The sequence below is a fragment of the Brachyistius frenatus genome, unplaced genomic scaffold (assembly GCF_029030835.1).
Source record: "Brachyistius frenatus isolate BFR_SWC_R1_liver_20210118 unplaced genomic scaffold, ASM2903083v1 Contig_1, whole genome shotgun sequence".
Taxonomy (NCBI): Eukaryota; Metazoa; Chordata; class Actinopteri; family Embiotocidae; genus Brachyistius; species Brachyistius frenatus.
The window spans coordinates 388,535-401,934 of NW_027210600.1; the positions used below are offsets into that span (position 1 = coordinate 388,535).

General features: G+C 41.3%; 1 protein-coding gene across 1 annotated transcript; it reads left to right on the forward strand.

The window, feature by feature from the left end:
- The first annotated feature begins 1,120 nt into the window (after positions 1 to 1,120).
- Positions 1,121 to 13,035, forward strand: LOC138628547 (phosphatidylinositol transfer protein alpha isoform-like). Its single transcript, XM_069712052.1, has 12 exons — positions 1,121 to 1,450; positions 4,166 to 4,196; positions 8,197 to 8,342; positions 9,351 to 9,442; positions 9,681 to 9,688; positions 9,811 to 9,885; positions 11,201 to 11,284; positions 11,508 to 11,582; positions 11,689 to 11,799; positions 11,922 to 12,044; positions 12,731 to 12,782; positions 12,881 to 13,035. The coding sequence occupies exons 1-11, from the start codon at positions 1,434 to 1,436 to the stop codon at positions 12,770 to 12,772; spliced, it is 804 nt and encodes a 267-aa protein (XP_069568153.1). The 5' UTR covers positions 1,121 to 1,433; the 3' UTR covers positions 12,773 to 12,782; positions 12,881 to 13,035.
- Positions 13,036 to 13,400: the final 365 nt, after the last annotated feature.

Sequence of the window (13,400 nt, forward strand, 5' to 3'; positions counted from 1 at the left end):
CTTCACTGCCGTACCTTAAATGACTCACCCCGTCCTCAATGCCATCACCTTCCTGGCCTAACCCAAACCTCCTCGGATTGAGATTCGACTCTAGTTTGGATTATTAATTGATGTATTGATGAATTGTTTGTTTTCTGATGATGAGTTCCCAGCGTCAGCGTTTGCTTGCGGGTGTTTTTATGGCTCTGTGTGATGATAAGAAACGGGGATTTGAGCTGAAACACCAACCCCTTGTTTCCCTCCCTTGGCATTTTGTATTTTGTTTTCTACCTACCATGCTCCAGTTTAGATTGTTGTCTTTTATTACGCTTTTTTCTCCCTACCAATGTTTACGAGAATGTGTATTTCCATGGTCTGACATTGTATATTTGGTTTTCTTTTGTCTTGTACCACAGTATAGCCATTGTCATTGACTTTTCAATACATGCTGTTTTGACTGAAAAAAAAAAAAAAAAGATCAATATATGAAGCAAAATAAACACAATCATTTGTATGGATGTGTGTCTTATTTCAAATGGCAGGAATGTGCAGATTTAGAGCAGCGGGGGTCAGACTCACTGTAATACTGATGTTTGTGGTATCTGCAACTAAATAAATAAATAGAATAGGATATCTTTGTGTTCCAGATGAAACCCGTTTTTAATAGTCAATCCACAGTTTGAGTAAATCGACTCAAATGAACAGGTTGAACCAGACTTTCTCCTTACTGGTTTGACCAGACTGAGGTGCACACACACACACACACACACACACACACACACACACACACACACACACACACACACACACACACACACACACACACACACCACCCCTTAGGAAGACAGGGAAGTGTATCCTTGTGTACCTACTAAGGATCACTGATCACTGATTTGGTGGAAAATAATTAAAACAAATATCACCAATCTCGAGCGTCTCATTATAACATGTGACTTGCATGCTTATAACCTGTGTTTGCTATTGGTCATGCAATCACATGACGTCTTGTCACGTGAACTTGAAGACACGGTAATGTTTAGTTGTTGTAAATAAAAAGACAGGCAGTTCTTTCTGCTTTACACCGCAGCAGTTAAGTTATCACCTATTAGTCTTATTCTTAAACTCTATCGTAATCATCACACTGATATTGGTAGTATCAATAACAACATCGGTACCAGTAGTAGAACACAGTACAGAGACTGTATGTAAAATGGATGATACTGATAAAGTTCCGACAGCACTTGAACGTCACACGGAGTTACCTGAACTAAAGGTGGGAGTCTCCGCCTCTCTGGACGCCGCGCCCCTTCGCGCACACACGGCATCTTTCAGGAAGAAAACCCGGAGGGAAGCGGTGTCAAGCAGTGAATGAACGAGTCCTGTCAGCTTTCAAGCAGCTTTCCCACCTCCTTCTCTCTTTGTATGCTGTTTTCTGGACGGAGGAAGCAGTCAACATGCTGATTAAAGAATAGTGAGTATCTTAACTTTCTGAAACTGCTCGGTTTGTTATGTCTGCTGGAGGAGCGAAACGGACCCTTGATTTATCGGTAAACTTCATAAACTGTTCTTGAAATACTAACCTAACTTAGAGAATGAGGGCAGCATAATGAGGCTCCAGTTCAAAATGTTTCGATAAGTTGCTTGGCTACCAGTTTCTGGGGGTTTGTTTTGGCCCCTTGTGTTGTTTGAGTTGGAACTCACAAAACTCCATTTCAAGTTCTTGCAATTTAAGGTTCATTTGGTTATAACCATACGTAATCAATAACATATTTTCAAATAGGAACGCTTTTGGACTGCTATTAGGGGTGAATGTATTTTCGGCATAGATAGGTTGACCTTTACTTTCAAAGCAGCTGTGTAACTCAGTAAAACGTTCAGGTTTGTTTTACACAAGGCGCTACCGAGCGAGGTACACGCTTCGGGTGCGGCGAAACAACTTTAATGTGCTCTTAATATATGTATTTGTTTACGTCACAATATAAGCCGAAGTGGAAAATTCCTCTTATAAACTGTATTAAGTCGTGTTTCATAAGACATGGTAGTGAATTTATAAGGACAATTTCAAATAGGCAAATGTTTGGGCAGACTTTGGGATACAACTTGGCAAATATTGGGAATAATGCAATCAGTTTTATTTACAAATCTCACAAATATGCTTTAAAACGCCTGATTGAGTAAATAAAGGAGTCTTTTTTATTTCCGGTGACTCCTGAGGCAGATAGTTTTATAACTCTCATGTCATATGCATATCATTGCTGGAAATAGTACCTGGCCGTCATCTGACCATGGTACAAAGTACATTAAAAGGCTCAGCCCTGTTAAATTAAAGTTCTTAAGGAGACTGATCTGTTCTGCTTTTACAGTAATACAAGGCCCCTTTAGTTAGGCATCATCCTCAAAAACTGTGGCGTGCCTTTCTGTGAGTGTGAGCAGCCCAACGTGGATCTGTTTCATCAGCCATCACGCCTGGTAGGGCTCCTCTTCCACTCTGATCTGTTCTAATGAAATATTCAGGCGCTGCTGGACTGACAACAGGTGGCGATTAATTTGCTATTGTATCACGGCACACAAGCGAAGGATGCACAAACAGCACAGACAGACACACACACATGCAGAGCTTCTACCAAAAGTTTGTTATCTCTCGCAGCAGCAGACTTGATTGCAGCCTCGTAATTTCCTCCTTCTCATCAGTAGGAGAACCTCCGGTCATGGTACTTCCCAGTGAACATCATATATCACTATAAATCAGTCAAGGCAGCAGGGATATGTTGTTATCCCTGCTGCCTTTATGGCTGCATCTCCATGTGCTCAGTGCTGAGACCGTGGCTTCATTCGTTCTCTGCTGAGCTGCCATGTCTGAGCTGCTTCTGGCTTCCACCTCTGCAGGACAGCTGATTGACCTTATGTCACTGTTTCTGCTGACTCCTGTTTTTATTGCAGCTGCGGTATAAGATTGTGTTTTCCGCGTGACATCTATGTAGAAGTCAGATTGTTTTGTACGCTTGTTGAAATCAAACCCACAACCTGTAAATGTAGATGCAGCCGTTCTCTCTGCTCTGATTGGTTGAAGGACATCTTCACTGATTTTACTCATGAACTTCACTTTAGTCGTCGCGTCTCGAGGAGAGCTACACGGCCTGTGACTCTAATGTCTGCTTTAGATAGAAAGTGTTGGCTTTGGAGGACATGTGCAAAACAGGTCCAATTAAAACTGAGGAATTGCATAATGGGAAACGTGGTTTTCAAACGTGAACATCTCAGCCTCTGCTGCTTCAGTTTTGAGGGATCTTTTTTAAAATCTGTCTCTTGGGAGTCTCACAACTTTCCCTTTATTACAGCATTAATTACAGTTGTTAAAATACACCAAATAATGTAATGACAAGAGGTTCCAAATTTCTTCACACGCTTTTTTAATTGAGTTACTTTGATAGACTAATCGCACCCCCATGTGTGGATCCTGAATGTGTACCATGAGCTGGAGTCAGCAGCCGCTTCTCTTTGTTTAGGTTAGTTTAACAAATAGCCTGAGAAACAGAGTGACAGCGAACCAAACTCTGTCAAAACTAAATCCACCCAGTAGCACCTCTTAGGCAAACAAATTAGCCTGTTTTATCTTGTTTGTTTAATCTGTACAAAAACTGCAGCTTCACATTTTTTCGTTATTGCTGGAGGTTATTTCTTTGTCGGGAACAGTTGCTAGGCAACCAGCATGGATTAAATGAAGTTACTGGTCACGAAATGGAAAAAAAACCAGTGAATTCTCATTTTGACGTTTAGTAAAGAGATAAAATGTAGTTAGTGAACTTCAGAGCATTTGTGAGGTGAAATTGTGTTTCCTTTCAGAAGGAGAGTGGCAACAATCGACTAATCTAAATCTCTGCAAAGTGAATTTGCATTATGTTCAGTAGAAGATTATTTTCCTAAATCTTGAGACACCGTATATGAAGTTACAGTCATTTCTACGAGTGATTCTCAAGTTTGTTTGTACTTCCGACTTGTCTGTTTATTGATGTGCTGAGATGATGTCATCAGACAGCTGATGTCGGACCTAAAGACTAAATGCAGATCTGTGATAGCGTTTCCTCGTCTGTTGTTGTAGGTCAACAGTGCAGCCGACACCGTTTTATCGCTGACTGGATTGTGTGTGTGCCACAGTTAATGTCTTCTTGTTGTTTCTGTCTCCCAGCCGGATCGTCCTGCCCATTTCCGTGGAGGAGGTAAGAACTCGTTTATTTCCTTTAATTCAATGAGACAGTTTGTGATAATCGACATCAACAGACTGAACGAGCTCCAGATTCAGAGGAAGAATTGATATCATGTTGATGTTGTGTTTTATGGAATATTTTCTGCTCACACGGTTTTGGGTAAGTTTGGTTTTCATCAGTCCACATTTTACACCTGATCGTTTCTTCTCCTTGTCGGAGATGTTCTCATGTCAGTACCAGTTTCCTTCTCTTTAATGTGAGATGAAGTCACTCAGTGACAGTACAGCATTCCAGGGAAGAGGAACCTTTCCGGCCTGCTGATACAACATATTTTGGTTATCACGGTGTGTCTGATCTTCATCTTTGGAGATGATTAAAGGCACAACAGAGCGGAAGAGATTTCACACAGAACCTAGACTTCCGGCTCTTAAAAATGAGGCCGATGAGGAAGTGCCTGAAGCTGCAGTACCACTGAGTGCCACTAGAGGTTGTCTCCAAAAAGGCTCCATAGACTCTCGTTCAACTGGTCTCATAAAAGTCTCAGTCAATAAAACAAGTTATCTCGGTGTTGTTCGCTAAAGTCGCTCCTTCTTATTAGTTTTCTGGACGTCCATCTGAAAATAATCCCTCATTAATTACAAAATAAGCTTTAAAAAGACCTGTTTTTGGGGGGTCTGTTTGATTGACGGGCCTGCGGTGCAGTCAGGTTACATCTATCGGTGGGTGGGACGTAGTATCGTCAGGTTTCCAATCAGATCAGTCAGATCCACCGCTCCCCCCCCCCCAGCTCATCCAAATATGGTCACTTCCTGCTCCAAACCGCTCTGAACTAGCAACATGGCGTCAGACAAAATCCCAACTCGAGGCTTCATAACGGCCGTTCACAAACCAACGGGTGACGTCACTGCTGGTTTCCGCTTGACACAGTCGTGTTGTTGTTGTAGTTAGCCACTTTGAGGACTTTACTCACTTTAGCCTCCCTTCAGATTCAAAATCCAGAATTTATTTAGCTGTGATTTTCAAGAAAGCAGTTCAGAGCTCTTTCTCTCTCATTTGTACTGAACCGTGAGTGTTTACCTTCCTCACTGCATGTACGTGAACCCCTTCTTTCTTTCTTTTTTTTTGCTATTGCGTTAATCTGAGTTTTAATCCAAATGCACCATCAAATACTGAACTCTTTGTTTTTCCATTGATTGCCTAACACAAAGAGGAAGCCAGAATTTCACAAAGCCGCATCGTCTCAGTTTTCCCCTGATCCCTCTCGGGAGGAGGGGGAACTTTGGATGCAGAACTTCCGATCCCCGTGTTCGTTGGGTAACCGTTCGCGACAGTTACAACATCCTGAGCTGGATTAAGTCTGAATGAAGTCGAGGTGTTGCTCTGTGCTCTGTTGTTACGCCGCAGGCGCTGTCATATGTGAGGCTGTAACAGTGTTTGGAAACGAGCCGGGTGGGTTACAGGTTATCAAAACGGCAATTATTACGTAATGGGATTAGTCAGTGTTGGATTTCTCCTTCTTTTAGTTGTATGTTTTATAGATCTGAAACGGCAAACACTACGTTGCAGTAACTAACCTTTGGACAGTCACCTTCACTGTTTGTATTCTTTATGCAAAACTAAACTTCAGCTTTACAATTGTCAATAATCAGGTTTTTTTTCCTAATCTTCCATGAAACTAAACAGAATATAAAACGGTTTGGACCAACGATTACTAGAATAAAACTAAAATAATCATTTGAAGGAGCACTCAGGTGTTGCTCTCTGTAAAGATAGAGGACTCACAAGAAACCTATTTCAAAAGAACTGATCAAAACTGGGGCATCACAGGCCACCGACTTTCCCTCCTTAATATGAGATCCAAAAATGTGAATGCTACGTTTCCCACAATGCAACAGGATAACATCATTGAGTAGACCTGACTAGTCCGGTGAATGCCTTCATCTTCAAACTTTAACACTGAAGCACTCGGAGCTGCATTTCTTGCATGAAAGGTACTTTTAAAATAACTTTTTTTTAAATTATTTTTGAAATACAGGCTCTAATGGATTTTTTTATTTTAATAACCTGATTACATCATCATGGGTTAATGTTGAAAGCAGTGAGTTTCCTTTTTTAATCAAGAAAAAAAAATCTAACTAGAAATAGAAAATAACATTGTTGCAGCCCAAGTTAATTGAAATATGTTGACAGAAGTGATATTTTCATTAACATCTGTTAGTGTAACAGAATACAGCCCACTTATTTAGTTTGAACTTATTCTTCCGGTATATAATGGCATGTGAAATGCAAAGAATGAAGTTTCTCTGCAGCGCTGTGTGGAAATGTTGTTGGATGATTGGTGGCTTCAGAAGTTTCAACCAACAAACTCTGGAGTTGTTTGGACGGTTGTTGGCGTGACTGATTGCCGACTACAGTCCTTCTGGTTCTCAATATAAAGCAACACAAACTTGTTTTTGTCTATAAATCGCGAGCTGTGACTCGGCAAGTTCACGCTCTGTCTGAACACGTCGCCTGCCAACGCCGATCGTTGCGCTCCCTCCCCTGAGCTGTCTGACCCGTCTGTGACGACGACAAGACGCACTGGTTCCACACGGCCAGTCACATTCCTGAGCTCCCAGTCACAGCGGCGAGGCCGAGCGTCGGGCAGCTACCAAAATAGGTTAGCGGCCTGTAGCGGTGCGCCGTCGCTGAGGGAGGAGGGCTTGGCTTCATTCATCTCCAACATTGTGGTGACAACATGTGTCAGTGCTTCTACAAGTGTCACCCAGATCCTAAAATACCAAAGACACAAAGATATCAAACCCAGCGGGCTGCTGAGTGGACCTGATGTTTCAGCATTACGTAAAACAGACTTAAATCTGTCAGAGAGGCTTTCTGTGTGTGTGTGTGTGTGTGTGTGTGTGTGTGTGTGTGTGTGTGTGTGTGTGTGTGTGTGTGTGTGTGTGTGTGTGTGTGTGTGTGTGTGTGTGTGTGTGGTCAGTGATATGAGTCACTTTTTCCAGTGTCACAACTCTTTTGCCTGAGTCAGGAGGGGTGAGGAGGGAGAAGGAAGAAGAGATTCAAGAACAGGCTTACTCTGCGGTTTCCTGTTGCTGAAGTTTGTGTCTAAGAAATGTAGGAAAACGGTTAACTTGTGGTCTTGTACGTGAATGTTTAACTGAGGTCATGACAGAAGCACTCAACACGGGTCTTTGAACTTGTCTCCTCTTGTCTTCATTTGGTCTTGATTGTAGTGTTTTTTTGTTTTTTTTATCATTTCTACAAACTTGTTTGACAACACTGAGCTCTGAGGAAGTATGTGAAAAGACTTCACTTTGTTTATGCAGAAATCCTCTAAATCCAATTTTTTTTTCCTGCGGTTGAGCTTCTACTTTTCCATTAGGTGCTGAAAAGACTTAGAATTTTTTATTTTTCGACATAAATATGACTTCATAAAACCATCAGATTTTCACACAAGTCCTAAAAGTAGATAAAGAGGACCCAATTAAAGAAAGTGTTTTACAGTAATCAGGCCTGGATGAGATTTCTTAAATTTGAGTTGTTTAAGCATTTAAAAGAAGAACAGGAGCAGTGATTGTTGACTCTATGAAACAGCTGCGCATCTTTTGTCTTGGCCACCCACCTTACATCAGTGGCAAGACAGCTTAATAAAAGTGTTCTCGGTGAACGAAATGACAAGTCCTTAAAGGCGTGTTTTAAACTGATGGGCTCCTGTAATTGAATATTTTAGATGACTCAAATAATCTGATAAGGTTCTGTGCTGATTTTATAGTGAATATGGCCACAATTAACGTCTATTTCTTTTAAGGTCATTTTAGTTTATTGTTTTAAATTAAGATATATATATATGTATATATATATATATTTTTTTTTCTTCTCACTATGTAAATTCACATGATGCCAATATTTACAATGCTTGTGTGTTGACAAAGTATCTGACTGATTGACTTCGTGACTGTATGAATACCTGTGTAAACAACACTGACCACGCTGTCTCCGCTTGTGCGTCCAGTACCAGGTGGGCCAGCTGTACACGGTCGCCGAGGCCAGCAAGAGCGAGACGGGTGGAGGAGAAGGCGTGGAGGTGCTGGAGAACCATCCCTACGAGAAGGAGGGAGAGAAGGGACAATACACCAACAAGATCTACCACCTGGCGAGGTCGGCAGCGCAGCACGGCTTCGCACGCACGCACGCACACACACACACACACACACACACACACACACACACACACACACACACACCCCGTGATACAATGGCCAGTGGAATCATTGTCACACCTTGTAACACCTTGTAAAGCTCAACAGAAGCTGCTTGCTTCAAACACACAAACATGCTCAATGATTTTAACCCAGAATACAAAAAATGAACAACGGAAGCAAAAAAAAAAAAAAAAAAACCTGCATAAAATACATTATACAGAGATTGGGGGAAAAAAATGGCAAACTGCTGCAGGTGGTGAATTAAGTGATAACATCCGTCCTGGCTTCTGTCTGTTCTCCCTTCACTGCACCATTTACTTAACCGCATTTACCTTGTTCTCGGGATCGTCCATCATTTCCTTAACTGCTCACGAACTGCCAGTTATCAAGGTTGCTGTAAGTTGACACAGCTTGTTCAAAATAAATATTTGCATGTGTTTGCATCCATTCCTGTCTGAAAACAGTCTAAAATCATGACAGAGGAGGGTGTAAAAAAAAAAAGAAAAAAAAAGGTAGAGGTAGCAGCACCTCTAATAAGTTATAATGGGGTTTCTTTATTATGGACTCGACAGCTGTCTGGGCCCTCATAGTGCAGCACTGTCAAGAGGGAGATATTGGTCCATGGGTGAAATGCACATGACCAGTTTTTTGTCAAACTGTTCACCTCATGGGACATACATAAAGGATTATAGTGGGGAAGCAGCTAAAAGACAGCAAACAGACATGAAAACTATGAAAGCAGCTCTGTTTATGTGTCAAGTTGTACCCAGTGTGTCCGGTGCTTCTTGCTGTACATGTCTTGAGTGTGTGTGTGTGTGTGTGTGTGTGTGTGTGTGTGTGTGTGTGTGTGTGTGTGTGTGTGTGTGTGTGTGTGTGTGTGTGTGTGTGTGTGTGTGTGTGTGTGTGTGTGTGTGTGTGTACATTCAGCTACATTAATGGGTGTTTTCTTTTCATGTCTCCGCAGTAAAGTGCCGGGTATCATCCGTATGATTGCTCCGAAAGGTGCTCTGCAGGTCCGCGAGGAAGCCTGGAATGCATATCCTTACTGTAAAACCGGTGAGTCCCAGCTCGTACACACACAATATGTCGCATTACGATTGGTCATTTTAACAATTCATGCAGGTTGGCTGGCCGTTTTCACTCAGTCCCTCTGTGTTGGTTCCTCTGTGTGTCGTCGACTTTTACAAATATAAAGTTGGGTGCTTGAAATGTGCGGCGGGTCTAAAAGTTTGTCTGTCCTTTTCTTTGTGATGTCTCCTCCTCCCGTCTTGATCCACCCGTCCTCCTCATGCAGTCCTCACTGTAAGTTTATTTTGAGTGTTCAAATGAAACCTGAAGTTGAGCTTTTTATTCTGAATAACAAACCTTTTTACAATAAGACCCCCGCTGACTGATCCTGTCGTGTATCTCTGTCGTGCCCACAGAATGACTACATGAAAGAATCCTTCATGATTAAGATCGAGACGTGGCACAAGCCTGATATGGGGGAGCAGAACAATGTAAGTCAGGATGTATGCCAACAAACGTACCTTACCCAAGAGGATACATCACAGTTAAAGTCACATACGTGAAATTGAATATTTGGATTTGTGGATTAGATATATGCATCTTTTTTCTTTCTAAAAATGTCTGTAATTGTTGTGTTTTGCTGCCGTGTTTACAGAGTTTTGAGCGTGAACACAAGTAGCACTTTAAAACAGAAAAACTTAGATCTGTCTAGTTTTAGATGATGGATTAAAAGAGCTGATCATCAGTTTGATAACTGTGCCGCCCCACGACGCTTCACACCACCGTCCTATTTCCACCGTTTTTGCTCTCCGTGGCTCCTGTAGCAGCGTAGCAGCTTCACTTCCTCACCTCGTTGTGTTGCAGTCTCAGTTGATGAGGGGAGACTAGTTGTCGAGGTCGAGAAATATCCCGAATTGCAAACCCACAATGACTTATCCATCATTTAGTTTTCCCCATGTTGTGTCATTCATGTGTTGCTGCGTACAGAGTCGTTGCCGTGGAGACGTTACAGCGTCTCGGCGTGTTGCTTTAGTGGAAACTGGCAGCTTTCACAGTGTTGCTGACTGGAGAGCTGCAAGTAGTTCAAATCGTCTCGCTGCGAATCTTTGGTTTGAAATCGGATTAAGATTGATTAGCTGCAACAACGTGTTGGCCAGCTGGTGCGAGATCCAAGTTTCAGACCATTTTTTTTTTTTATCCACACTGGCTGAATGGCTCCACGTTAGTCAAAGCTGAAATATATCAAAAAATTGTAGATGGATTAAACATCAAATTTTGTACAGACATTGGTGATTCCCACAGAGGGGATGTAGACTTTCACCCGCTGGGAGCCACCAGCATGAGAAATAAAAGTAAAATATCATCTACTGGGAGCGGCACGAATTTAATATAAACATTCGTGAATCCCAGATGATGTTTCAAATGACAGTGATTTTTATTTTTGGTTGAGTGCAAGAATTGCTACAAATTAAATATCTTGGATTTCTTTGAAAGGAAAGAAAGTCAAATGACTCTGTGGTTGACTTTTCATCTTGTTTCATTATCAGGTCAAAATTTAGAATCAGAGTTGGTAACACGTAAGCGTTGGACCACGAGCATGACGTTATTTTAGACCGTAAATAGGAGATTTTCTGCCTTTGGCTTCGTCAGTAGAAGCTGTCTGGAGAAGATTCAGGACAAAATAACGAACTACACTGGTCAAACCCTCGTTTTTGTTTAACTGTACTTTTAAACATGAAATTGGTCTGTTTCTTGCTTTCACTAAGACGCTGAGCTAACGTGAAGGTTTGATTTTCCACTCTGCAGGTACATGGACTTGACACAGCCACATGGGAACGCGCTGAAGTTGTCAACATTGATATTGCTGACAAAAGTGCGATAAGTGCAAAGGTAAGAGAAAAAAAAATCCTGCATGTTTTTAGAAACAAACCGTGGCTTTGGGTTGGATTTTTCCCAACAGCAGCCGATTAGATCGCTGATTGAAATTGCTCAGAGTCACACTGTCTGTCTAGTCAGCACATCTGTTTACTAAACATTCAGTGTGATAAAATTGTTGCTTTAGGTTGTTTTCATATGTCTCATACTGATTGTACTGGTTGCTTTCATCCTTCAGGACTACAAAGCAGATCAGGATCCATCCATCTTTAATTCAGAGACGGGGCGAGGGCCGCTGGGACCCGACTGGAAGGTACGACCTCGTCACTTCATCAAAGAAATAATTTGATTGATTTTAAAGGCTTGGATATACATCTGTATTTTTTTTACATTTTGTCTATGCAACTGTGTGTTTTCAGAAAGAACTCTCCACCAACTCCGAGTGTCCTCACATGTGCGCCTATAAGCTCGTCTCTGTTGAATTCAAGAAGATGGGACTTCAGGGAAGCATTGAAAACCTAATTCACAAAGTAGGAAATATCTGATTTTAGAGATATATTGCCCTCTGGTGGTCAGTATGTGAATTTCTACATAGAGAAAATGTGGTGTGTCCTCACTGTCTTTCTCACTCCCCCCTCCACCTCCCGTCCAGGTGGAGAAGCGTTTGTTCACCCACTTCCACAGACAGCTGTTCTGCTCGATCGATAAATGGATTAATCTGTCGATGGATGACATTCGGCGTATGGAGGAGGAGACAAAGAAGGAGCTGGACGAGGTGACTGTATACTAGTTACTGCATCGCTGCTGCAGGGGGGAGCAGTAATCACTTCAGTTAAACCTTATTTCGTTGCGTTACTCCTCTCTGGCAGCGTCACCATAGCAACAAATATTTCCCTAATTTCTCATTATAATGTGAGATATTCTTTGGATGTACCAAGATATTTTTCAAATTATAATGAAATTAAAACATCCCATTAAAACAAGAAAGCGTTCTTATTATATGATAAGTTGGTATGTAATATAACAAGAAAAAGATAAATTCGATGGCACTAGGTTGTCTACATGAGACTGAATATTTGAAGGCGCATTTTCTCATCTTGTAATTTACCCAGAAGTGCCTCATCTTTTGTATACAAGTGTTCAGGCCTTTCAGCACTCAAAACACAACCTGGTGAGAATATCTACTTATAAAACAAGATGCTGGAAAGGTTGGACTCCCATTACATATTTGAAAGCCTTTGTCCCTGTGCTGAGCTCTTCATGTCAACCTATTTGGTTTCAATGTCATAACACCATGAAAGATTATTTGGTACAATGTGGAAATTATCTTTTTAAAAGAAGAACTGAGCAAATCTTTTGTTGTTATGGCGGCAGCAGTATTTCTCATCAGCCGTGCTTCTGCTGAATGAAGACTTTTTTTTGTATTCATGTGTCTGAGTAACGTGTTTCTCCGTGTCACAGATGAGGAAGGAGGATGAAGTTAAAGGCATGCCCATTGAGTGAAACAGACTCTGTGAGTATGAAGCTATCGTCCTGCTGAGAGTTGAGATTTCGCAGAATCTTTTTTTAATTTATTTTTTATTTTTTTATTCCTTCTGTCTTCCTCCTCAGATCACTCTGACACAGGAGGATTTGTCTTCATTCAGCAAGCTCACACTCCACCCCTCGGACTGACTGGAATTGTAGCAGCTTGATAGGCATAATCGAGAGCACCACACTTGCATCCCAATAAAAAATTGCTCTTAATAAGAGCTCCTTATTGTAAAGCAACTGTGTGTATTTATGTGCTACATTTGAATACAACTTTTCGTCTTTTTATATGGGCGAGTTTGCAAGTTGAGGAATGAAACGTTTTTGTTTATGCCTATTTGGTCATTTGAAGTTGAAGAACATTAGGGTAAAGGTGTGGGTTGTCTCTGAAGCAACATTTCCTGCGAATACAATAATTTTTTAATGACAGTTATTGGTTTTATTCTCCTTCTTGAGTTTGTCTTTTCCAGTTCTCAGTGATTTATTGTTTACTTACCAGAGCAAGACAAATTTTTCCTGCAGTCGTCTGTCTACAAAATCCTTAAAGTTTCCAGGAGTTACATTTTTGTTTTATTTTTTTTATAGAATAATAAATAAAAAG

Bases quoted from the DNA above. Each gene is read 5' to 3' on its own strand.
- LOC138628547 (XM_069712052.1), top strand. The intron at 9,886-11,200 runs GTAAGTCAGGAT...TCCACTCTGCAG, and splicing joins ATATGGGGGAGCAGAACAAT to GTACATGGACTTGACACAGC. The intron at 11,285-11,507 runs GTAAGAGAAAAA...TTCATCCTTCAG, and splicing joins AAAGTGCGATAAGTGCAAAG to GACTACAAAGCAGATCAGGA.